Source organism: Copadichromis virginalis, linkage group LG3, assembly GCF_057382275.1.
Source record: "Copadichromis virginalis isolate Kocher_CV1m ecotype Utaka linkage group LG3, C_Virginalis_male_GT1.1, whole genome shotgun sequence".
NCBI lineage: Eukaryota > Metazoa > Chordata > Actinopteri > Cichliformes > Cichlidae > Copadichromis > Copadichromis virginalis.
The window spans coordinates 7,765,092-7,791,405 of NC_140620.1; the positions used below are offsets into that span (position 1 = coordinate 7,765,092).

Below are 26,314 nucleotides of genomic sequence, written 5' to 3' on the forward strand. Positions count from 1 at the left end.
CTTGCCAGTCAGGGTAATTATTATAATTCTTAACTATTGGGATTCTTATCTAAGTTAAACTGCGCCATTAAAGTTTTAAGTTGCATCTCTATATATTTCATATAGCTCCACTTGCCACACAGATGCATCTGTATGTGCAAGGGTGTGGATTTCTGTGCCACTTTGAAACTGGTGTGTGGAGTGACTACGCTGACCTGTCGTCAAATGACAGAAGACTACAGGATATTTCTGACTGCTGGACCATTCAACCTAGAGCCTAATATAACTGTACATTTGGAGAGACATGAAAAACATTTCCCCCTTACCCCCACCAACCCACCCACTGAGTGCTTTTGACTTTTACACAGGAAAGAAAAAAACAAAAACTGGACCATATAGTAGAACTACAGATCTATGGTAAATAAATAAAGAGCAAGTTCCATCACTTATTCTTTTACAAAAAAGGTAAATAAACTCCTAATGTGGGCCTTTTGGGTTTTTTTTCTTTATATATTTTGGCCACACATTATGGAATATAGAGGATTTTGCCCAATTTTACACTGGACTGAATCAAAAATACACACATTTCATGCTGTGTGTTAACAGTGCTAACTGAATCACACTTGTTGTGATTTACCTCTTCAATATAAATACCTTTCAACAGAATTATGAAGGAAGATGGATTGAGTATATTGTATAAAAGACTTTAAATGCAGAATGTTTGTCCAACTCTTAGACACCCCTTTTCAGAAATGTTTATTAATCCCACCAACTCAGACTAATTTGTGTGATTACAAGCAGATGCATTCAAATTCAAAGGGAAAAGTAAACAAAGTTAGAAACATTGTTCCAGCTCATAAAATATTCCTGCTGAGACAGTATAACGAGCTAAGATTTATTTTAAACAAGCAAACAAACCAGAGAATCTTAAGCCCGACCATTTTAACATAATTTCCCTGGAAAATAAATCCAAGGTGATGAGGTGATGATACACGTCCTAATAATCCCATAAAAAAACATAGACACTGCAGCACCTTAGGGGGGCGTGCTCCATTTTGACCCCGAGACTTCCAGGCCATACTCAGCACAGATGTTTCTGTATCCTATGCCAGCCACTTGGTTATGGCGTTCCATGTATGTCCTGTTTGCTAGCATCTAGCACCCTGTTGTTATATGTGCTCAGGGGCATCTTTGCACAGCCCGCCCTTGGGGTCTTGCCTTGTGTGATAGACCGTAAAGTCTAGTGCTCAGAGTGTGTTCCTGCACTGCCATGATTAGTGCCTTTCTCTCAGTTCACCTTTGTCCAGCCACTGGTAGGATTTCTGGACATCAGCCACTTCTTCTGCCGGCCGTATATACCATGCAGGGTCCTGTAGATCCATGATGCTCCTCTTCTCAAATTTCTGCTGCCTGAGATATTAACTAACCACACTCTCAGTTGTGGCCATCTTCCTGAAGTACTTGTGGATGTTCATTGTCTCATCCTGGGTTGCAGTTCTGACACTCACTAGCCTTGGCCACCTTCCTCCTTCTTAGTGTACAGTCTTAGGGTGCTGCATGCATGTCAGTGGCTTCTATCTCCTCTTTTGGCCAGCTTATTTCATGGTTCGTTCCTATTTGTCTATGGGACTACCCCCTCCCCCTTTTCTTTTAACGATCCAACTACACTTCTCAAGTCCAAATGGGCTGGAAGTAGCCTGCATATGATTATATCCGGCCCTAGATAATTTCATGTCAGTTATTGATGGTCCTCAGTAGAAACAGAATCTTCGGCCCTGCGGAGAAGCCATGCAGGCAGGGATGGGACTTTATTCCGATGGGCAATCTGGGATCATATCATTATGTTAAAATAGGAAGGGGGCAGACGTTACAAAGACAACAAGTGTAGTGGTACAGGCTTAGTACACAGAGACAAGGGTGCCGGATTTAAACGCTAAGGTGTTGGGAAAAATGAGTGAAAAAAGTAAACTAAGCAGCACTTGGCTGCATTTTAAATAATACTGAAGACTGCTGAGTGCAGAATCTATCAAACTAGGAGCTGGCTAAAGTGACACCAGATTTTATTTTCAGCCATTTGCCATTATGGAGGACAAAAGGTTTCAAACTTGTCCAGGCCTTAAAGCTGATGTGTGCTCTCACATATAGTAATAAATGCATAAAAAATAAGGCTTTTCTGAAAACAATGAAAAGTCTCACAGGCCAGAATACATGCTTCAAGCCATTTATAATTCTTACCCTGTTTGATCTGTTGCTCACCACAAACAAGCACAAGAAAAATTTGTTACCCTAAACTTTAGTTGCATAAGTTTTACAGCTTTCCCCACTGATAAAAACGCTTCATACTACACAAAATAATTAAGCAAAAACAACTGAATGAAAAAACAACTAAACGTATATCAAAAAAATGGAGTCTGAGCAATGAGCTACCAGAACTTTACACATTTATTTCTTACACTGAAAACCAAAGAGTCATGCTGACAGATTTGTCACAGCAGCTTTTTCTTTACCATCTAGAAACAGTTCAGAATCAGAATCAGCATACTTTATTAATCCCTAAGGAAATTATGTAAATATGTAACTTCTTTACAGTGACGTTGAGTTTCACTAGTCCAGCCCCTTAAGATCAACATTTGCTGTAGATCCTGGTGGTGTGGATCAGTGAACCAGTGTCTCCTTCACTCCTGGCATACAGCTTGATATCATCCGTGTAGAGGAGGTGGCTAATAATTGCTTAAGTCCTTGGCCAGCCTGTTTGATGATCTGGCTGACGGGGGTTCAGGCCTATGCAGAACAGTAGTGTGGGGCAGAACATCTCCTTGGTAAATCCTGCACTTGAAGCTGACCTCTAGTGTTCGCCAAATCCCCATCAAATTCCTTATGGTCCTGTCTTGTACAGTCAGAGGAATCCCACGATCCATGAGTGAGGCACTGAGTCATAGGCTTTCTTATGGTCAATCAAGGGAGTGCACAGGTTGGTCAGTCTTGTCTTACAGTCTCTGGTAACTGCTCAACCAGTAGCAGGTTTTCACCACTCTCACCACCCCAACATAGCACACTGGAACCTTCAACAGTTTTAGTAAATCCTTTTGTAACCAATGCCATCAGTATATTTTGTAACAAGCTTGCGAAGCTCTTGACAGAGCACACTGGTTTTACACAACATGTTCCTTGTGTGACACCTTTTTATAGGCCATCAGTTGGGACTTGAGAATTAGCTGATATTAATCTGCACCTGGCGGCAGGAATGCTTTCTAATTACAGAGGGAGTCTGACAAGAGCCAAATTGTGATAGCTAGACCACTGGATCAGCACATTTCCAAAACTGCAGCTCTTATGGAGTGTTCTCAGTCTGCAGTAGTCAAAAGTGGTTGAAAATGACTAGCGATGAACCAGTGACAGGGTCATGAGCGGCCAAGGCTCACCAGTTCATCTGAGGAGCAATGGCTGGCCCGTGTGGCTGGTCCAACAGACAAGGTACTGTAGGCTTAAACTGCCCCCAAAATATTGGTTCTGAAAGGTTACTGAAAAACAGTGCATTGCATTTTGTTGGGTATGGAACTACATAACAGCAGAACAATATGGGTGCTCATGACCCATCCATCACCAAAAACACCAACAATGGGCACTTGAGCATCAGAACTTAAATGCCTTAATGCAACTGCTGTTGTGATTTGGTGCCATTTAATTGAAATGGAACTGAATTGACCGTGGTGCCATGGAAGAAGGTAGCCTGGTCTGGGAATCCTGCTTTCTGGGAATGGCCAGGTTCTGCTGGGGAACCTTGAGTCCTGTCATTCATGTGGATGTTACTTTGACATGTACAGCCAACCAAAGCCTTGTTGTAGACCATGTACATCCTTTCACTGAAATTGTAATCCCTGATGGCTGTGGCCTATTTGAGCAGGATAACCCTCGCTGCCACAAAGCAAAAATGTTTCAAGAATGGTGTGAGGAGCTATCTGTTTCTAACGCCTTGGTGCAAGGTGTGTGTGTGTGTAAACTGTAATCGTTTTAGCAGTTTATCTATTAAGAAGTAGGGATGGGTATCGTTTAGGTTTTATCTGATACAAGTACCAAACCGGTACTTTTGAAACGGTGCCGGTGCTTAAACGGTGCTCAAACCGGTGCTTAAAGAATGGAGAACACAAAATTGGTCCAAAAACCTCTCATGTTTAGCTGTTTTCCACTTTTTCTTTGGTCATTTTAGCCTTTTTGGCCAGGGTGAAGGGAGTACCTGTCATCAAACAAGAAGACAGCTGCATGTAACTACGACGGTGTTTGCTAGTTCATCTTACATGCATTAATGTAATAACGTGGTTAGCCTACTCAACGTAAATTACACACGAACAACATTAAGCTACTCACGCAGAGAAGAGGAACGGCAGAGATGTGCACGGTGTGAGGTCTCGCAGCAAGCTATCAAATACGGCGCTTTTCTCGGCTTTTAAAAAAAACGCTATGCGTCGCCAGGTGTTTCATCAGATTCGAGGTGTTACCTCCTTTGCACAGTATCAGCTTAAAGCACTTGTTGCAGGCTGCTGAGTTTTAATCTTTTGCTGTGAAGTACAGCCAGACTTTTGACCGCTTCGCCTTGGGCATTTTTAATCTGTAGCTCTGCTCTAAAAGAATGTACGTACCTGGGCCCGCCTACTACGCTCGCAAAGGTAAAATGATTGGCTGGAATCCAAAGTGCATGACATCTCAGGAAAAAAAAAAAAAGCACCGAAATAAAGCACCGAAATGTGCGCTGCTTTTCGGTCTGGTTACTACCATTTATGTCAGAACCAATACCGGTACCCATCCCTATTAAGAAGTCTATTATCCTGGAATTTTGTCAGGGGTATCAGCCTGGAAATTTTTCAACTTGTTCAACTGATTTTGAATGACCCGTTCCATTACTGCCCACTGCTCATTCAGCAAAAGTCTGTTTTTCACACAGATGTCACACTGAAAACAAAACTTTGTAAAACATTTACAGAACAATAAAATATAGTTAAGCTAGATAATTCTATCTGCCTTGTAATTTCACCCCAGCCCAAACAAGTAACCACTGCACACAGCATGTCCCTCCTATAACTTTCAACTCTGACCTTTACCTGTGTTCCTTCTCATTCTAAGTTGCACTTTTCTTAAACTGCATATGACATTTCCACCTCATCAGGATACAGTACATATTAATGGTTCAAATGTAAATAAGATCCTTTTTTTTTAGTTCTGATGCCATTCTAAAATGTCTTTGGTTTATTCTTCACTATCAGTTTATCAAAGTTGTGCAATGAAAGATGGGCCAATAACAAGGAGTATTCATACAAACTAAAAATATTAAACACCTGAAATAAACGTGATATATTCACACACCAATTGATTACCTAGTACAAGAACAATTTGAGTGGAGCCAGAAAATTAAAATGTCTAATTCTTGTAATTGTTTTGTTTTTAATTTCTTCACTGTTTTATGTAGCGCCTGCATTTCTTAACATGGTGTAAATATACTGTACAAGGCAGGAACACAAGCCATCATACGAGCGAATGTATTATCTAAATAACAGAATGACATTAAATGTTGTTAAATGTATGTATAAATTAAGTGTTTTTTCCCCAACTTACCATCGTCAATGCTTTAAAATTCACTAGTATCACTTGTAGTGACATTAAATATTTATTACAGTCTTACTACTCAAGTGAGCCCATAGTCAGTACCTGACAAAGCTTCATGACATAATGTGCCTGCTCAACCAGTTTTTGTATCATAGCCCAGTCACACTGCAAAATCACAATACTGTGATAAACATTCAGCAAAATGTTACTTTGCTGAAGTGTATATAACCCACAGTGGTAAACACTGTGGGTTATTTTCTTAGCTGGACTCTGCCTTACTCCTTAAAAAGAATATAAACACACAACTCTGGCAGCCACATAGAAGTGACCTCCCCACCCACGCACACGCACACTATCACCCACCCACCCAGAGCTAAAGGGCCTGGCACTGCAAGGTTCTTCCACTAACTGAGTCTCTCCCCCAGTTAAACAGTGTATATCAGTCCCCATTCACATATACATAGTACCAGTACTGTCAAGTTGATGCATGTTCTACCCTACACTGACCCACCCCCTGCCTTCTATATTCTCCCATAACGCTGCTGTGGGCTATGCCAAGCCCATCTCCTCCAGTACACTTCTCGGTGATTCGTCCTCCTGAAAAGATAAACAAATGGAAGACGCAACTTAAATTACAGACAACAAATTGTTCCATTCACATTGCATGGAGCTGTCACCTCTCACAGGCATACGTAGAAAGATGACCGTATGCCATTTATATTAGTATTACTGTATTATATGCAAAAAAAAATGCAACAGTTAGGGCTAGCTGACTCAGAGTGCAGGCAGAGAGGAAACTTACACAAAACTGTTTTTTCACCGACCAGGGAGGAACAAAAACGACACAAATTTACATATGCAGAGTGTACAAACTGCACAACTCCAAACTGAAGTTAGTCTGGTGATCATTAACACAACAAAATGTGTCCCACAGTCAGTCCATGACTTGTGACTGACTTTTCAGTGATAACTCACAGGTCACTAACTTTAACGCATCGTCTTCTTGAGTCATGTCAACTCTGAAGCCCAGCTTACCTCCTGCAGTAGGTCAGCTTGTTCAATGGCTTTGAGGACACTCTTTTTAGATGTGTCCTGAATCTCTCCTCCCATCAGGAACTCGTCTAAAATGAAGTAGGCCTTCTCAAAATTAAAGATGATGTCCAGCTCACATACCTACACATACACAAAACGCCACTCTTTACCATGCCAGGGAAAGTCTCAGAATGGTCTTTCAACTTTTCCCTTTTGAGAATTCAAACAAAATTATGTTTGAATTCATTGTGAGTACATTTTAACAAGTAGACATTTATCTTTCTGACAATAATAATTTTAGAAAACGTATACAAAATGATTCAAAGAGTGACTGCATGTATTATAGGAGTACATTTTTACTTAAACCAACTAAGGATAAGTTGCTGTACTAAGAATTATTGTTACCCCTGGACAAAATGTCAAACGAAATGTCAAACGATCACTGCGGCATCAATGAGTTAAACTGTCTAAATGCTTTCATCTTTAATAAAATGATCAGTGTTGCAACTTTACCAGGTGTAACAATTAAGTTTAACATCCAAGCATCCATGAAAACAGCATTTATTAAATTCAGCAGTTAGAAGTTAGCAGGAAGTTAGCTTGCTAGTTTCCATGTAAATATACCATGCTCTGAGAGATTTCAGAAAGAAAAAAAAATCAAACTTACAGCACTGCTGTCACTTAAATGAGGACAGAAAAACTAAACCGAACTGACCTTTGTAGGGTTACTGAAGTTGGGCTAGCTGGAATATAATGGTTTGCTACATGCTGGCTAGCTACAGAGCTATAGTTAGCATGATATAAAAACATTAGCACAGTGAAGCTGGAGGATGAAATATAAGTTTTTCCTGTTCCTGTTTCCATGTTAAGTTCCTGATCTTCAGCTTCATGTTCCCATTCCAATCTTTATTTGCCTCAGAGTGATTCTTTTCTGACTCATTCAAATTTTTGGTGTCTGAGCAGCTGGGTTGTAGTTACATGGTAAGGTTTTAAAAAGTGTTGCAGATGAATCATAGTAATGAAAACCCAGACAGGTCGACAGTGATCATGGACTATTTTTAGGGGCTTGTTCTGATTAAACAGAACAAGATGCAAAGCATTAAAACATGCCAAAAACACAACAGCCTTAAAAAACGCAGAGTAGTTTGGACCCGGAAGCAGGATTCATATGCCGTCAACTAGTCTCTTCCTTCAAAGTAATTCACATGCAAATCAGAAAAATCACATTAAGATGCACATATGACTTACACTGCCAAAATATTTATCCAGCAACTCTACGAAACGGTGTATAACTTCGAGTGTGATCAGCTCATTGTCTTGCTCTTCAATGGCACAACAGAAATAAAGGCTGGCATACCTGCAAGACAATATACACAGAAGTAGAAACAACTTTAAAATCCTACATTGCCTTGTTCTCAAGTTATCGCATTCACTAGATTTGCAGAAAACGTAACCTCTGACCTTTATGTTAAGGCCACTGAGATTGAAACTCAAACATATTAAGTGGATTCACCTATGGTATCAATTTGAAAACTCAATGTCGCCTCGTTCTCAAGTTAACAAAAACCACCAAGGCCGCAGACTGCCTGCTGTGAGATCCAGTTAAGACTTTCTGCCTCAAAATTCATCACAGATTTTAAAAAAGAAAGAAAGACGAAGAACAACAACAACAACAACAACAGAAATGTACATACAGTCGAAGTATGACAGTTTACCATACCTGTGTAGGGCTGCCAGACAGAGCAAGCGTGCAGAGTTCTTTCAGTCCAATAACCTGTGTTTGGGTGCTGACCTATGAAGTAGCATCTGTGTTTTAATCAGTTACTTATCCCCCTGATCTTGTTGACTTGCCTGATTTTGTAATTTGTCCAAGGTAAGTGGGCTAAATGATTAAATCCTTAATTCTGCTTTCTGTTTTAAATGCATTGTTTGCCTAGTTGTGTTGTAACCTCCAAGTTGTGCTTGCGTTTTGGTTATTAACACATCAATATCTCATTATTATATCAATATCCCAAAGGTGTTCTATTGAATTAATATCTGGTGACAGTGGGGGCGATGTGAGTATAGTGAACTCATTGTCATGTTCAACAAACCAGGTGACTGGGGGAAGCTGTCGTCACAGGATGGGCACAATGTGAGCATAAGGGTTGGACGGGTCAGGAAAAATACTCAGGTAATGATCCCATTTAACACCTGCCTGAACATTTCATACAGTGTAGGATAGCCCCATGCTTACAGTGTAGGATAGCCCCATGCTTACAGTGTAGGATAGCCCCATGCTTGCATACTATTTATGTCGAACTCTGACCCTCTCATCCAAACGTCGGATAAGAAACTGAAGCTCAACAGACCACACAATTGTCTTCCAATATTCTATTTCCCTATTTTGGTGAGCACATACAAAGGAATGGCACCCAGTGTGGTCTGCTGCTGCCATCTTGTCTTTTGCATACTTTGGCTGTAATGCAGGGTTATGTTGGTACTATGGTAAATGGACTGGTTCTTATATAGCTCTTTTCTACTCCACCTGAGCATTCAAAGTGTTTTATACAACTTGTCTTGTTCACCCATTTACACAAGCTCTTATTTTTCTCTGTACATGCTTTCTACCACATTCACACACATTCAAACTCAGATGGATGCATTGAAGAGCAACTTGGGGTTAGTATCTTTCCCAGGGATATTTGGCACATATGTATTTGGAACAGCCATGGATTGAACCACCAACCTTCTGATTAGCGCACAATGTGCTATACCTGCTGAGCTACAACAACCCTTATCAGATAGAAGAAGTCTTCTTCTCTGAAATGAACAAGTTATTTTTGCCCAAAGACCCACTGCTCCCTGCATATTTTCTCCTTTTCAGAACTTTCCCTTTAATTTCTAAAGAGGGTTGTTAGAAAATAGATCACCAATTTGTGAAACACTCAGAATAGCGTGCGTCAGAGCAACATCCATGCCACATTCAGTCACCTGAATTACATTTCTTCCCCATTCTGAGGTGCTGACCATGTCTACATAAATGCATGGACTGGGTTGCTGCAATGTCAGTGGCTGATTAGACATTCAACAAGTAGTTAAAAAGTTGTACCTAACAAAGGTATACCTAACCTATCTATAGACTTGGAGTACTGTGTTAAGCCACCCATCCTTTCTTTATATTTTGCTTCCACTGAGCCAGACTCTTAATTTTTTGTAATTTTTATTCAAAACTTTTACCTGGAGATTGTTAGGGCTGTTTTTGTTTTTGTTGTGCATCTGCACCTTATTGTTGTCAATGCCTACGCATGGGACAGTGTGAAACGTAATTTCAATTCCTTTGTATGGCAAGTACATTTGAAGAAATTGACAAATAAAAGTATTCTATTCTATTCTATTCTAATTGTAGTTCACTGCCCAGACTGTCCTGTATTTACGAATCACTTTTGTTTTTTTGATTGATGAAATCTCCATAGTAGATAGTGAAAAACAGGAACTTTCCTGTCAATTAAATGTTTATGCTGGTGTAGCATGAATGGCTGTAGATGAAGTCTTTATCAACAGAAAAGATTGTTAGAAATTATTATTAAAAAAAAATAAAAATACAGTTAAAAGTCCAAAAATGTATGCCCTCCATCACATGTTCCAAAGACTCCAGTGGGCTGAATTGGTGTCTTTGCTGGATTGATTCTGCTCCCCTGGGCTTATGTTTAGCACCACTGATTTAGTCCAGTGTTAGACTATACTTGTAGAGGGGATGCGTTCTTTAGTGATGGTCAAGGGTGGTTCTGTGCCACATAAGATGGTTGTTGTTTTATGCAACAAAGTCTCAGGGACAATGCTTCTTTGGTCTAATTTCCTTCCCTTCGCCTCAGCTGAACTTGTCCGGTCTGTAAAATCTCAAGTATGCCTTCCAAAGCTCTGATGCAGAAAAGCAAATGTTCTAAGGCTTGTTGTGTCAACATTGGACTCAGCCATTAACTCTGCTAGGTGTGGCAAAGCCAGCTGATGTGGCTGGCCATAGTGGGAAGTAGGAGAGGCCACTGTGTCACTATATTAGTTACTATAGTGTGAAATGTGTAGGCTTCTTCAAATTTCAAATGACTCATAAAAATCTAATAATGTAACATTCAACAGAAAGACCTGATGCATCTTCTAAACCAAGTTGTTTTCCTTGGGTACAGCTGGTTTAAGTCCTTAAGATGTGTTTCTCTGACCAGGGAAGTCAAGGGAAGCAGGCCAGTAGTAACTTGCCCTGATGCTAAGAGCTCCTGGCAGTTAAGGCAATGCAAATCCAGCCCATGGCCCTGGTGATCAGGGCCACCCATATTCCTCCACTGATCACCGGATGTATGAGGCCATGGTTAGGTTCTCTGTAGTTAGAGCTCAAAGGCAGTAGTTCACCTAATTTGCCAAAGCAGACTTATAGTTCATCTACGTGTTCCACCAGTGGGGGCTGGGCTGGCAGTGAAAGACCATGTACCACTGTGGTGGACGTGGGCCTATCGTCCCCATCTATATGAAAGCAGCTTCTCTTTCCAACAGACATTAATTTTAATGAAATACTCAAATACAGACAAATATGTAGTTTTCCTTCCTGCTGTTTCTTTCTTGGAGACGAAGCACTGCCACATCTCATCCTTTTTACATGTTTAATACTGTGTTACTAACATTTCTTTTAAAAATTTCTAAACAATAAAGGCTACTGCCTAAATGTATAAAAGCACTAGTGCATTTCTTTAGTTTCTTGATAATTAGTGATAAATCAACAGCAGTTCATAGCACGAGTTAGCTACAAAAGAAAATGAAACTGTAAATATCTACTCTAGAAACAACTGTCAGTAACGTTAAAATGAGAAAAGATGAAAATAGTGTAAAGAAAGCACCACAAGAAGCACGTGATGATGTGATGAGTACAAAATGCAGGACTGCCCATGGCACTTTTACCTTTTATAGACAATCTTGAGGTCGCGCCATTCTAGAAAACTGCACATCTTTGGTTTGCGAGCCAACACTATCTGCATCAGCTCCCTGACCATCTTCTTCTTGTCACGCTCAGCTGTGGCTGTGTACCACTTCTGCAGTCGCAGCTTGCCCTGCCGGCTGAACAGCAGCATGAAGCGCATCTACATGCAAAAACAGAACAGCCCCCAAAAAGACAGTACAGCATATATGAGAACATGTATTCAATGTATAGGTACATGTCAATACATAAATGTAAATTTGAATTACTGGCCCAGTAAAGGAACCTTTCCTGTTAACTGCATTCTTGTGCCCAATTATGAGTCACTTCATCACAGTTTTTTATCATTTGCTCTTTTTGTAAACATTATTATCAAGTCTGACATCATTAACAATTTCTGTGTTCAAATGCTCTTTCAACTCCCAAAAGCAAAGAAATACAGGGACGTCATTAAGAGTTAAATATGGTCAAAACTGTTTCAGCTCCAATAAAATAATCAGTGCGGCTGCTCAAGTGTTGCACCATTATGATAAAGAGGATAAATAGGAGGGCCCCATATTAATAGAGGCAGATGGCATCATATGGTAGGAATCAATGGTATGGTATCAACGTTTTGCAATGTGGTCTGGATTACTTGCTTAGAAAAGGTTCAGGTTCAAAGTTTAATATACAGTGAAATCTGAAGTCAGCCCAAGAGAATCACATCCTTGGTGACAAATAAACCTCAGTGTGCACTGTGAGTCTTTAGAAATTAAACCATGTCAACAGTGCACATCTTTTAGAGCACGCGGCGGCTCCTGTCTGCTCAAATAACAAAGAACTGCACCATGTTTGAAATCCAGCAGAATAGATGCTTGGACTGAGATGTGCTGCACTCAAAAATCAACTCTGACATTTTGTGAGACTTTAACTTGTGGTAAACATTTCAGGTAGAAATATACTGCAAAAAAAAGAGAATAGCATGCCAAATTGTTTTCTCAAATCACAATAAAAAAAATAAAAAAAAAGGTCTAATCTCCACTTGGTGTCTATATTAGATCATCATCCCATATCTACTTGGTCCAAGGGAGTGTCACAATGAAACACATAGGGAGTTAAGCCAGCATTATAAAATAGCCATTTTAAAATGATTTTATGTTACAGTGATCCAGTCAAACCTACCAAAAAAACATAAATAAAACAACCTCATGGCTTTCTGTAATAGGTTATTTAAATTCCAGTCTACTTATCCCACGCCCTCCAAATCCCTCAGTTGTTAATGCAATATCTCTCTGATACGTCCCAAGTACACTACTGAAAACTGGCAGTTCAAAAGTAGAAGGTGAACAAAGTGGAGCATTTAGCAGTTGAAGAGTCAGTTACCTTTTTCAGGTGCTGGAAGACCAAATTAGGACTAAAACCAAAATTAATAATGGATTTGGTCACTAAAGACTTGCACTAGGATGACAATCTTTAAATATTCTTTGTGAAGTCAGCTGGGATAGGCTTCAGCACCCCCCGCGACCCTGAAAAGGATAAGCAGAAGCAAATGGATGGATGGATGGAATGGATATGAAAGTCTATAATAACATAATGGCCATGACAAATTTACATTGCGATTGTATGTGGCGAGTGTTTCATCATCCTATGCTGTTTCCCCACTGGTAAAGGAAAGGGAGGAACTGACATCAAATGGCTATAATATTTTGGTTTGATATTACCTACACACATAGACGTCTTATACTGCATTTAAAGCAAAACCATATACATAACACTTCAATCACATAATGAAACCACTGGTATAAACTTAAGCTGTAATGTGTATTACAGCTATTTTAAAATTTTGCAGATTTGGCAATACTAATCCCCCGTATCACTTACTAATTATGTTTACTTACATGTGCCTGTTACCAGTCTACAGTCTATTTGGCAGGGACGAGTGTGGGAGCTATGGCAGGTAATATTAACATCACCAGTGTCAGTCACATCATTCGGCCACGCAGAGTTTCAAAAACAACTGCGCTGAGGTTAAGCAGAAAGTTAGCCACATAATGAAACCTATTTCATTACTTTATGTTGTAACCCTAGGCTGGCAGAAAGTAGGAAGCACGGCATCACCTCCGTTGCTGACGATAACTAAAACCTACAGATAAACTAATTACCTGCAACAAGGGCAGGCACACTAGTTTGTCCCGTATCTGTCATGCTAAAGTCTGACTAACATCACACAGATCACAAGCTGCACGAAAGCTATATACAGCGTAAGAAGCATGAAGCATGTTTCTTATGCTGGCCTGTTAGCTTGCAAGGCTATGCTGACAGAAGCCAGGTGTAGTTACCGCAGGTGGTGACTTCCTGGAGTCATACACCTTGATAGCATTAGCGTAGCATACCCTCCACGTACACTTTTCCAGGCAGGTGAGACGTAATAACTTACCATTCTGTGGGGTTTTTAACGTTTGTGTCACGTTACAAACGGACTGTACTCCCTCGTTGCCCACTCAGACGTACACCCGAACTAATGCCGAAAGTTCATTCCCGTGTGAGGTGCTCAACTACTGCGCTTGTAATAAGCGCAAACCCTTCCCCGACCGTTGCTTCTGCCAAAGCACTTCCACATCCGAGGAGCATGCGCACTCCGGCACGTCTAACGTGACGTTTATGATTTCGTCTCACTTCCGGAGGGTTCGAATGATCTTAAAGTGTATGAAGTGTAGTGTTACATCCTCACCGTGTGTAACTGCGGACACTGAGTCCCTGGTAAAGAAAAAAAGAGAGTCTCCGTAGCGGTAGGATTTTCCATCATCATCATTCATTAAACACCGAAAACCCAGGTTTCTCTTCAGCATTGAAGCCACGCTCACAAAAAGTCAGAGCTCTGCTGAGTCAAGCATTCCTTTAACTTCATTGATTAAAAAATAAATAAATGAAATTTTATCTATTGAAGAACAAATACTCAAAGCCATAGACACGGCATTATTTTAAGCTACTTTAAATGTCATTTATATTTATTTAGACTCTTTCACTTCAGCTAATCTAAATCTGAAATAACTTTAGTAATCGCTTCCTCCAGGTCATCAACGTGTCCATTAGACCTCATTACCCATTCCTGCTCAAACTATTACAATTAGTAAATGCTTTAATCTTAAATATGATCATCTATCTCTATTAATAGGCTATGTGCAATTAAGGTGGCAATCATTAAACTATTACTTAAAAAGCAGTAACTTGACCCAGCTGTCTTATGTAATTACTGACCACTCTCCAGCATTCCTTTTATCTCAAAAATTCTTGAAAGAGTTAAACAGCTAACCGATCATCTGCAGAGGAATGAAAAGAGTTTCAGTCAGGTTTCAGAGTTCATCACAGCACAGAAACGGCTTTAGTGAAGGTTACAGATCCTTTCCTCTGGCCTCTGACAGTGGACTCATCTCTGTGCTTGTTCTGCAAGACCTCAGTCCATCGTTGATACTGTTGACCACAGTATGTTATTACAGAGATTAGGACTTGCCATAGGTTTTAAAGTATGGCACTGTAGGGCTTTGCATGATATCTGTCTGATAGACTCCGTTTTTTTGTTTTTTTTTAAATAATAATGATGGATTGGATTTATATAGCACTTTCCAAGGTACCCAAAGCGCTTTACAATGCCATTATTCATTCACTCTCACATTCATACACTGGTGGAGGAAGCTACAGTTGTAGCTACAGCTGCCCTGGGGCAGACTGACAGAAGCGAGGCTGCCATATCGCGCCATCGGCCCCTCTGGCCAACACCAGTAGGTGGTAGGGTAAAGTGTCTTGCCCAAGGACACAACGACCAGGACAGAGAGCCCAGGGATCAAACCGGCGACCCTCCGGTTACAGATACGCTTCCCAACCCCCTGAGCCACGGTCGCCCTGTTTTTCATGTAAACGGAGAGTCCTCTTTACACACTAAGTTTAATTATCCAGTCTTTAAGTGATGACGGGATGAACCCTGCTTCTGGGTCAAAACTACTCTGCGTTTAATAAGGCTGTTGTGTTTTTAAAATGTTGAAATCTTTTTCTATTTATTCTGAACTTCAGCACCCCTAAAAAGCGGGGTGGCTTTTTAGGGACTTGTGCTCAGTTGGTAGAGCAGGTCAGATACTAACCGGAAGGTTGGTGGTTCGAGCCCAGGCTCCTCCTCTCAGTGATGCCGCAGTGTTCGTTTGAGTTTGGGACCTGAAGCGGAGTTTGGACCCCAAAACAGCTAATGATGTCAGACTTAAAGACCGGATTGAGTTCCACATGGTTCTGTGCTAGGACCAATTCTGTTTACATTATACAAGCTTTCAGTAGTATCATTTGAAGTCACAGTATAGATTTTCCTCGCTAGCAGATGACACAACATGGTGTCTAACCAGATACTTAGTATCTAAATATGATGGGACGCAGAGTCTTCAGCTTTTAGGCCTTCTTTTCTAAAGTATATAGTCAGTGCTCGATCTGGTAACTCTAAATCCTTCCTTATTTGGACCTAGACTGCTGCAGGCTTCCTGTGATGCACGGACTGTTTCTTCGTCTTCACTTACCTTTTTCACATGTGTAACTTGCTAACTTAGCCCTGTAGAGTCAGTGTTAAACACCTGGAATGCACAGAGTTGATTGGTTAAGTGGTATCATGTGGTATGGCTTAGCTTCCATCCAATTGGTCTGCGCATTTCTGCAGCCACTGAACCACTATCAAAGACCAGAATAGCTGAACCAGTTAAAAATAGAAGTGCCCTCCCTGGTGTTAAATCATAAACTTCTGTTTTGGCTGTAGGTCTTGGTCCATATGGGACAGCCTGTGGGTCGGTGTCAGTGTCGGGACTCTACCCCACCCTATATCTTTCTTTCAGATACTGTTCATCTACTGTAGATAGATACAGATTTTTTTTAGACATGCTTTTGTCTTCCACTTGTCTAGTTTCCTCAGTCACTGCACACCATGCTGTTCAGGTTTTCAGCTAATACCTATTTTGCAGCTTAATAGGACAAAAATGCTGTTTTGTGCAAAGCTTATCTCTGGCAGATTTAACTAAAGAAATGGGAACTAATATTTCTGTTATGTGTAGAAACTATATTGATTTGTTAGGTGCCTTTTGATGCTTGACTCAGGGGGAGAACAGAAAAAGTCAATGTTAACCTTTCAAAGAACTCCTCAAAGACTGCAACAATGTAAAAAATATAGTAGTTTAATAAATATAAACATAGTGACAGAAATAAAAATGTAAGAACAAAACAAACAAAAAATATGAAATATATTTTTTAACAGTAATAATATCAAAATATAACTATTTATAAATACTAATTCATTCAGCGTCCCTCCCTTACAATTAAATCAATATCTTTTGTATCAGAAACAGGTGAAATACCTCATATGTTCACTTTCCTTTATATCACAATATGTTTTATCACTCAGAAACATTCAGAGAAATAAATAATCTATAAAGATATATATGTGTGTGTGTGTGTGTGTGTGTGTGTGTGTGTGTGTGTGTGTGTGTGTGTGTGTGTGTGTGTGTAAATATATATATATATATATTTAGCAAAATCTTTTTCAATAATGTTGTAAATAAACCTTCCAGTGATAAAGTTTACAGTTTCAAATATGTCATCTGATGTAAGTAGTATATGTCAGATATGTCATCCATTGGATGGTCATTATGTGGAATTTTAGTAGCCTCACGCAGGGGAATGAAAGGTTTTCAGAGCGGGTTACTGCTGAGGCTGGTTGAACTGACCCATGAAAAGAACAGCACCTAAACATAAAAGGGAGAACATTAGGGAGCCACTCTACCAATTAGCAGTCTGGTATTGTAAAATTTTATTCTAGTGAAAGGTTACCTGTGAGTTTGTGCTGGATAAGGAAAAGGAACGGTCGGTCTAGAATGATCTCCTCTACTGCCATACGAGAAAACAAGACAGCAGCTAACAGAATAATGAAAAAGAAAGGGGGGTCAGTGTTGGGTTTATGTGGGGACCTCATTTGGACCCCTCACATTATCTTCAAATAGTTCTCCTGATACATTTTTTGTTGAAAAGTATTTGTTACAATATGATTAATCACAAAAAATGATTAAAATATTTTCTCTGTCTATAAATCAATATCTATAAACATTAAGAACTCTGCTTCTTTTGCCTATTTTCAACATCCCCTTTTAGCTTACATCATATTATGTTCCATACTACCATAAAAAATCAATTATATCACCTGTGCCACAAATAAAAATATATAGACTTGAGAAATGAGGGTACCTGTTGATGCTGCTCCTTTGGTTCCCTCTTCATTCACCTCAATTTTCAGTTTTTGCAGGACCTTCGACACACACAGCCTTTGATCCACTAGAGGGAAAAACACAAAAAAAAACAAATGAGTAAATAAAGAAAAAAACAATTACATAAAATATGTTTGTTTTTTTCATTATGTAGTTTTTTTTAAACCTTAAATTTTTTTTATCTGCTTATTTATAATCTATCATTAAGGCTTAAAATGCTTCAATTTTAAATATGGACAGTCTTGACACACAGGCTTTTAAGGTGGTTGTAATGAATAGATAGATAGATAGATAGATAGATAGATAGATAGATAGATAGATAGATAGATAGATAGATAGATAGATAGATAGATAGATAGATAGATAGATAGATAGATAGATAGATAGATAGATAGATAGATAGATAGATAGATAGATAGATAGATAGATAGATAGATATAAAAAAACTGAGTGATCATCTCTGAAAGACTGGTTTATTTCAAAAGCTCCAGTCAGGATTAAGAGTGTATCATAGTGCAGAAACAGCTTTAGTGATGGTCATGAACTATCTTCTGGACTCATCTCTTTGTTTGTCCTGCTGGACCTCATTAAAACACCGTTCGTGTTAAACAGTTCAGTTGTTTGAATTCTATCTGTAACACACTCCGATTTGTTCATATAACAACACAATACACTCATGACTCCAAGTTTGTAAGGAATCTTGGAGACATTCCTGACTCCAAGATGATAGCACTGTTCTATCTACCCGAACACTCACAGTGCTTTATACAACTTCTCTCATTTATACCATTCATATGCTTAAGTGCTTTCTATCTAACATTCACACTTAATTATACTCCAGTGGATGCATCGGAGAGCAGCTTGGGGTTAGTATCTTGCCTGAGGATATTTGGCATACAGACTGGGGTAGCTAGGGATCAAACCTCCAACTTTCTGATTGGTAGATGACCTGCTGCACCTCGGGAACTACAGTTACCCCCGAGAGGTGAACATTTAACAAAAAGGTTGACTTACAGGTGATGCGTGTGAAGTCTGCAGTAGCTGGGTTGAAGATGTCTCCTAGTCCCATGTTAACTAGCGCAGTCTTCAGATTCACCTCGGAGTCCAGAGTAAACCTTCAAAACACCAGTCTTTCAGTTTCTTGTGTTTTGTTTAGGCTGACAGCCTTGTGATAATCAATATGAATCAATATAATTTATTGTTAGCTCCAAAGATACACTCTGACCACTCTTACCTAGGCAAGGCCAGCTGCCTCCTGACATTCCTGAGCTCTGTCCTCCACTGTCGGATCTTCTGGCTGCTCAGATCTGCACTGAGCGTGCTCAGAGGAACTTCAGGCTCAAAGGGAGACACCAAGAGCATGCTCAGTAAGTCGCCCTCATATGGGACCTCAATCACATCGTAATCCACTCCATCAGCGGTTACAAACTCTCCTGTTAATTGAGGGGAAAAGAAAGGCCTTAATGAGTAAATACAGATAGAGACCTTAGTCATCTGTGGAACCGTTTGATAAACAAGTGCAACAACGTGGCCCACCGTAGTTGAAGCGGTTGGTGATTCTCATCATGTGGACTGGCACAGTGCTGCCATTAGCACAGTGGAACATCCTCTCCTGTGTCAGTTTTGGGTCAAAGGGAATTTTCCAGAGCCCCTGGAAGTGGAGCGCATTAAGGAGGATGAGGCGTGTCTGATCAGTCAGAGATCCAGACTGCAAGAATTCAGGGATAAGACCTGCAGAAGAGATGACCAAACGATTTCAAAGATGGACACAAAGATAGACATCAGCAGAAATCAAAGCTGATGGAGGTTTCAGACGGGTTTGAGTCTGCTATATGAATATACCTGCAGTGTGATCTGAGACCCATGCATTGATAACGCTGATGGCTTGGTCTGGCTTCGTGAAGTCCACCTGGTGAGGGTTGGTCTTGAAGGCCTTGGCCAAGGTCCGGTGATATCTCTTCTCCAGATTCATCTTCCTCTCCACCATCACCCCGTTGGCTATTTCTACCCCTTCCTCAGTGGACAGGCCCCGCTGCAGAAGCCACTGCTGCCGAAGCATCCCCCGCTCTGCGGGACGAGTTTTGTTTTTTCATGGTTATGGTCTTGACATGCTCTAGTCTACCAAAGTCACAAAACTACCTTTTTTTAATCTTTCTTTAACTTAGTTACAAACTTTCTTTTGCAAACGCTACAGTATGTGTAAAAACAGTAAATAGTCCCATATTGTTGTCCTGATGCTAAAAACTTTATGGATATATTCTCATTATTTCCTGTAACCTGTTCCTGTTGCCGCAGTCCCACTTTGTTGTCTGGATCTAGATGTCACTCACCTTGCAGAGAAAAACCCATAGCTGTAGTTAAGGCCTTGCTGGTGTTTCCATTTGCACCAAGCTGAGCCATGGCCAGAACAGAGGCCACGCCATATGGGGACAAGACCACATTCTTGTCTGTTGACTCCTGGGCCAACTGGTAGAAGACCTTCAGCCCCAAATCAGTCTGCTTATCCTGCAGAGAACTCAGTCCCACTCTGCTCAGAGCCAGCACCAGGAAAATATATACACAAAGCATTCTGGAAAAGAAAAATGAGAATTTCATCAAATATGAATAGTGGTGATTCAGTATGCAGCAGACACTCTGTATCTGACACCTGCAAGTATAACCTTTCTTCTCAAACAGCTTTTCTCGCAGTGATTGTACACTACATCACTAAAACTGATGCATTCTTTAGAAATAGGTATTGTATCCATTTAAAGAGGAGTGGATTTTTGTTTAACCTTGTGTCTGTAGATCCTTTCTGATTCTTAGTAAGAAACTGCACTGGATTACACAGTGGTACAGAGAAAGGTTAGAGACCTGTCAAAAGTTGGCCATAAAATGATGTCTTAAAAGTATGACTGTAAAAACTTGCATACAGAAAGGTTCAAGCAAAGAGTATGAAAATAAATAAAGACAGAAAGAAAATGTGTCAAACTAGCCACAACTGGTAGATGTAAAAAAAAAAGAAAGAAAAGAAGAAGAATATATTAGTCCACTTCTAACTGTGCTTCAGTCAAACACTGACTCAGGATAATGAGATTTAATAATAATAATTCAGGATAGGATTTATAACAGATTCAGTTTGTTCTTAGAAACTGAATGCAAGTCAACATAATAGACATGTGTATTAAAAAAAGCTGTGCACATGTGATTGATGATGTAATTTATGGATGTGGACAAGATCAACTGAAAACTACTCAAGAGGCTAAATTACACTTTATTGTATTAAATACCAATTTCCCTTCTAATTCCTTGTAATGCTGTGTGTGCCTGTATGTATAAGCTAGTCTGAACTGTCAGGTTCAGGTCCTTACCTTGTAGCTGGTGTGTGTCCAGTGTAGTATTTCAAATCCCTGTTTGTTCAGGTTTGTTCTCTGCTGGTCCCTGAGTTTGAAATACTGACAGCGGTTTGCCTATTTATACTAAAAGACTGCCTCCCTCCTACGCACACACATAAACACACAAGGCGTTGGAGACGATGATGTCATCTGACACTGTCTGGACAGACTTCCTTTTCATGAACACACATGTCCACTCACCCTCCCTCTCACTTTTTTCCTTGTCTCTTTTTCCAAGTTATCATTGAGGATATGGAAAGTCACTTAACTCTTTCCCCACACGGACACACACACATTAGTCTGTTCTTCCTGCTCATGCTGGAACAGTTAGTCAGAGGTGAATGCACAGTAATGTTTCGTAATCACTGATTTTTTAAAATGTCTGGATATAATAAATATTGCTGGCTGACAGGCAAGTGCTGCACTCTCGAATGCTCTGCATTTTTCTACAGGAAATATGGTGTGGAAGTAAATGTGCTATCTGTTATTTGTTTTTCTTTGGAAGGCTATTTTTGACTTGTTTTAGCGTGTCACAGGTTAAAAACATATATAATCCAGTGCTGCAGTGAGTGGTATACATGCTCATGTGCTTTCACTTTGGGTGGGGCTGCATCAGAATTCCAAATTTAGTCACAACTTTTAACATTCCTTATCCCACTACTCACCAAGCATCTGGTAGACAGGACAGAGAGTTGCATTTTACACACTTTTTCCAAGTCTATCTACGGAAGCTTGTGGCAGCCTAACAAAATGTAATTGAAGCCATTTGTTATATAGAAGAAAGCAAAATCAAAGAGCTTCCTGGACCTGATTTTGTTATGGAGTGTTTCAATTTCCATTACTAAGAAACAAAGAAACAAAAAGGACTAGAAGATGTTAAAACACTGCAGATACCCAGGAGACACAGAAATTACCAAACTGCATCCCTTAATCATCAGAATACAGTGTCAACAATTTTTCCTAAGAAGTAGGACCAAAACCATCTGTGGATTATCCAGAGTAACAGAAACATAAGAATCACCAAAAACACAAACTAAGTATAAAATACATAAATAAAAAAGGTGAACAGATGTTGTGCTGCTGGAACATCGTTTCTGTGAGGGGACCTTATAAAACAAGCCGCATTCACACAAGCTGTTTCATCCTTGAGAGCTTTTCTAACATTCACTCACATTCTGATGGATGCACTGGGAGAACTCGGGATTAGGATCTTGTCGAAGTATAGTTGACATGCAAACTGAAGCATCCAGGGATCAAACCACCAACCTACTGATAAGTAGATGATGTACCTCTTGAGTTATACTCAGACTGAAAAGATGTGCAAATGTAATTTCATGAATACCTTATTAACAGAGAAAATCAGTTTAAACTAGTTCACCTTGTGTAAAACATTCAAAATAATTCCAAAGAAAAACACAAACCTAGGCTACAAATTTTAATGACAAGGTTTGGGAACCAGATCTTTCTTTATTCTAAGATAACTGAGTCTTTGACAAATGTTTATGGCCATTGACAGTGTCTGGCATTTTTTGCCCTGGCTTTTAAATAGATGTAGTTTTCTGTCTTCAAAATACTCAAAATTTGTTTATTAAGCCTGAGAAGCTCCCACTACTAATACCCTGGGAATGTGACACAGCCACAACAGTGAGAGAATAACAACAGTGAACAATGGGATGACAAGTCCGTTATCAAGCCTTTAGGATCACCACTGTTATTTTTACACATTATGCTGTTTTTGCTTTAGACAATGTTTCCTAAAATATAAAGATGCATCAGCACATCTGGTTACTGTAACTTGGCCCCACAACCCCTGAGGATTCAGTACATTCCATGTAAGGCTGTGACTGGAAATTTGGTTTGTACACCCACTCAGTTCTCTGTGAGAGAAAACAGGAATGAACTGTTGCCAAGGCAGCAAATAACACCACACACTGACTCTTAGTTTTGTTATTGCTTAGCTATTGATTTGTATTTATTCCCAGGTATTTTTGTCCTAGTTATTGGGTTTATTTGTTCCCTCTGTGGGGCTCGTCCCTCTGTATCACTTTTCTCTGGTTAATTTATTTATACATCCATGTTTCTCTATTTAGTTATAAGTCTTATTTCCTGTTTTATATCACCTTCTCATATTGGTAAATGGACTGGTTCTAATCAATCTGAGCGCTCGAAGCAATTTACACAACTCCACACAGTCTGGCTACACTGTCACTAATAACTCTGCGTGCTCTTTGGTTAGAATCCAGGTGACTTGAATAAACCTCATGGGTTTGAAAATAGAGTTAAAATTAAGAGGATAAACAGAAATTTCAGTTCAGTTGTATTTATATTGTGCTAGTTCACAACATTATTACTTTATATATAATTATAAATTTCAACAAAACCTAAAGGCTTAAAATTAACATTTGCACTAATTTTCAGCAATAATATGGTATATTACAGCTGATATATTGTTATAGTATAGCCTAAAAAAAGTGTGGTGACTGCTGCCTTTTGAGTAATACGGTGAGGGATGATCATGTTATGACTGATGTGTCAGAGTGTGGTTGTTCCTCTGTATCAGCCCATCACAGCTGCAGGGACATGTACAATAAGTCCTGAGTGTAACATTTCTGTAGAGACCTATCTCCACACATCAAAGCTGATGTGGTCCTTGTGTTGACTCATCCACTTTCTGTCTGTCTTGCTACATCATGCTCTCTTCTCTCCTGTTTTATGTTCATTAACTGCACCTTCTGTTTCAGGGTCTTCCTCTGTGTGCCACCTTTGCATCCAGCACACCTATATTTCTTCTCTGTGCAGGTACCTGGTTGTGTCTGAGGGACTTGCCAAGAGCGAGTTTTTCCTTGAGAAACAGTTTATCTGTGAATCTGTAGTGGAGACCAGGACATTCCAGCTATCATTCCTTATGCTGTCTGTTGTTTTTACCTTCACTGTAAATAAACACACTGTTAGTGAACCTACTGAGTCCAGTCTTCTCTAGTGTTCATGATGAAAGCATTTTGGCAGCTACCAAAATGCATCCTGATTTTTCTTAAAAACAAGAAATAATGGACTGTAATTATTCTGCTGATCAGTTCTAATAGTTTGTGGTTTAAAAGTAATTAACAGGGTTCATAACAGTTTGGCCGATCTCAGATGAAAATAATTTGTCAAAACAATTCATTCATGTGTTTTATCTTAATTACTCCCCTTTTTATCCATTTCTTTCAGAAAACTATCAAAAAATGTCAAAACTTTGAAGCGCTCCATATTAACAGTAGGTACTTTTGTTGACTTGGAGGCCCCATTATTTCAGAAGTTTTGGTTAAAACTTAAAGTACATAAATATCTCTGAAGACAAAAGTCACTGATGAAGATACACTGTCTTACTTTCAAACTAGCCTCTCCTTTTCTAAATGTATTCTCTATGAAATAAGCAGAGAGGGGGCCAATCACATTTATACTGAAATTTACTAACATGGTTATCATACAAAACACTAGAGTAATGTGACAGTTACTTTTAGTGTATTGACTATCATGTTGAGCTGTATACGACACGGCTCTCAGCCATCCTACCAAAATGAGATAAAACTGAGGCACAGTTATCATATTCATATCCAGCAGTATTCCTCAATTATTTTAACATTTTACTGATATACAGGGACCAAGCCTACAAAAACAACAGAAAGTAATTTTGTTACATAAGTTCCTGCTGTATGTATGATGAAACAGTTTTATATAATCCCTGAAAGTGCAAAGCAGTCAATGAGAGACAGAAGAAATGGAAAACTCAAGTGTTTGTGGTTAGGTGAGTAAATGGGTGTGATTGTGGTGAACAGATAGAAGATCGCTTATGTTCAGAAAACGGGAATTTCCATCCATGAAATGTATTCGCTACTTCATATTCCACAATCAACTGTTTATTATATTCTAACAAAGTTGATGCGATTTGGATTGAAAGCAACTCCACGTAAAATCACAATGGGATCAGTGGATAGTGAAGCGCGTGGTGTACAGTCGTCCCAACTCTCTGCAGAATCAAACGACAGTTAGTCTGCTGTCTGCGGCAGGGGAGCAAACTTCCGGCGGCATGCGAGAATGTGTGACTTATTAGTGACCCGTCAGTAAGTGCGAGCTTCACCGGCCTGCTGACAAACCATGCAGGCAGGGGCGGGGCTTTGTGTTTATGGACACCAATCACACGCAAAGACAGACTAGGATCATACCATTACGTGAAACAAGGAAGGGGGAGGGGGCAGACATTCCAAAGACACCAAGTTAGTGGTACAGGCCGGGTACACAGAGGAGATGAGCATCTGGCTGCATTTCAGTGCGATTGGAGACCGCAAAGCAGAATGCAGAATTTATAAACTTAGGAGCTGGATAAAGTTTTGGAGGATGAAAGGTTTCACATTTCTCCTTAAACCTCATGCTCTTCTCCCTAGCAGTAGTAAATGAATTAAAAAAAAAATGATGTAGCACTTATCTATCTATACTATTAGGCGAGTTATGTAAACTGCTTTGAGTGCTCAGATAGATATAAGAAGGTGAAGGAAAACTAAGCACGAGAAACAAATAACTGTCAAAGCAGGCAACTTCTAAATATCTCGTGTGGGACTAATAAAGGTTATCTTATCTTATCTTATCTTATCTTATTGCCTTCCAGTAAGTTTTAATAACCCGACAGTCCCAGAAAATATAATAGTCTGCATTTGTGTTTCCACATCACAGTCATAGTGAGATTTTTGGTATGTTGTAATAAAGTAACTTATCAGGCTTTTCCAACCAAACTCCCTCCAGCTCACACAGCGTCTTTGAATGGCAGAGATGTAGAAATGTGTGCATGTAGCACAGAGTCATGGTTCACTGAGTCTCAATGAGTCTCACAGGCCGGAATGTGCTTGAAGACTTTTACAATTCTTAACTTGTTTGATCAGCTGCTCACCACAAACGAGCACACATTTGACTTTTAACAGTTTATCCCACATTCATACTACGTGAAGTCATCAAGCAATAAACAGGAAATGACAAGAGTTTGTTTTTACTTTCTAATGTCCAAGTTTGTTTTGTTTTCCAACTACAGGTTAAAAAACAAAAAAAAAACTGGAGAGTCGGGGCAATGAGCAGGACAATACAGGACTGTTAAT

The 26,314-nt window shown here is 39.6% G+C and overlaps 2 protein-coding genes across 3 annotated transcripts; both read right to left on the bottom strand.

Moving 5' to 3' along the window:
• Positions 1 to 2,403: 2,403 nt before the first annotated feature.
• ap1s1 (adaptor related protein complex 1 subunit sigma 1) lies at positions 2,404 to 14,167 on the bottom strand. Of its 2 annotated transcripts, XM_085443618.1 has the most exons (6): positions 13,968 to 14,167; positions 12,914 to 13,056; positions 11,536 to 11,714; positions 7,858 to 7,966; positions 6,613 to 6,750; positions 2,404 to 6,174 (listed from the first exon to the last, which is right to left on the bottom strand). In XM_085443618.1, exons 3-6 carry the CDS (start codon positions 11,712 to 11,714, stop codon positions 6,127 to 6,129), a joined length of 474 nt encoding a protein of 157 aa, XP_085299744.1. In that variant the 5' UTR covers positions 12,914 to 13,056; positions 13,968 to 14,167; the 3' UTR covers positions 2,404 to 6,126. The 2 variants fall into 2 exon arrangements, with proteins under 2 accessions (XP_085299744.1, XP_085299736.1); XM_085443610.1 differs by lacking the exon at positions 12,914 to 13,056.
• Positions 14,168 to 16,713: 2,546 nt separating this feature from the next.
• On the bottom strand, positions 16,714 to 21,254 carry serpine1 (serpin peptidase inhibitor, clade E (nexin, plasminogen activator inhibitor type 1), member 1). Its single transcript, XM_085443629.1, has 9 exons — positions 21,165 to 21,254; positions 20,145 to 20,383; positions 19,657 to 19,881; positions 19,351 to 19,545; positions 19,049 to 19,247; positions 18,829 to 18,929; positions 17,795 to 17,881; positions 17,384 to 17,467; positions 16,714 to 17,298 (listed from the first exon to the last, which is right to left on the bottom strand). The coding sequence occupies exons 2-9, from the start codon at positions 20,380 to 20,382 to the stop codon at positions 17,255 to 17,257; spliced, it is 1,173 nt and encodes a 390-aa protein (XP_085299755.1). The 5' UTR covers position 20,383; positions 21,165 to 21,254; the 3' UTR covers positions 16,714 to 17,254.
• Positions 21,255 to 26,314: the final 5,060 nt, after the last annotated feature.

What these genes read in the sequence shown, in the direction of transcription:
- serpine1 (XM_085443629.1), bottom strand. Translation starts at nt 20,382, where the DNA reads ATGCTTTGTGTATATATTTTCCTGGTGCTGGCTCTGAGCAGAGTGGGA. An exon ending in TATGGGTTTTTCTCTGCAAG is followed by an intron (nt 19,882 to 20,144) that starts GTGAGTGACATC and finishes CTCGTCCCGCAG; the next exon opens with AGCGGGGGATGCTTCGGCAG. An exon ending in TATCCAGCACAAACTCACAG is followed by an intron (nt 17,299 to 17,383) that starts GTAACCTTTCAC and finishes TTTTATGTTTAG; the next exon opens with GTGCTGTTCTTTTCATGGGT.
- ap1s1 (XM_085443610.1), bottom strand. An exon ending in CTCAAGATTGTCTATAAAAG is followed by an intron (nt 7,967 to 11,535) that starts GTAAAAGTGCCA and finishes ATTGTCTTGCAG; the next exon opens with GTATGCCAGCCTTTATTTCT. An exon ending in TGGATAAATATTTTGGCAGT is followed by an intron (nt 6,751 to 7,857) that starts GTAAGTCATATG and finishes GTGTATGTGTAG; the next exon opens with GTATGTGAGCTGGACATCAT.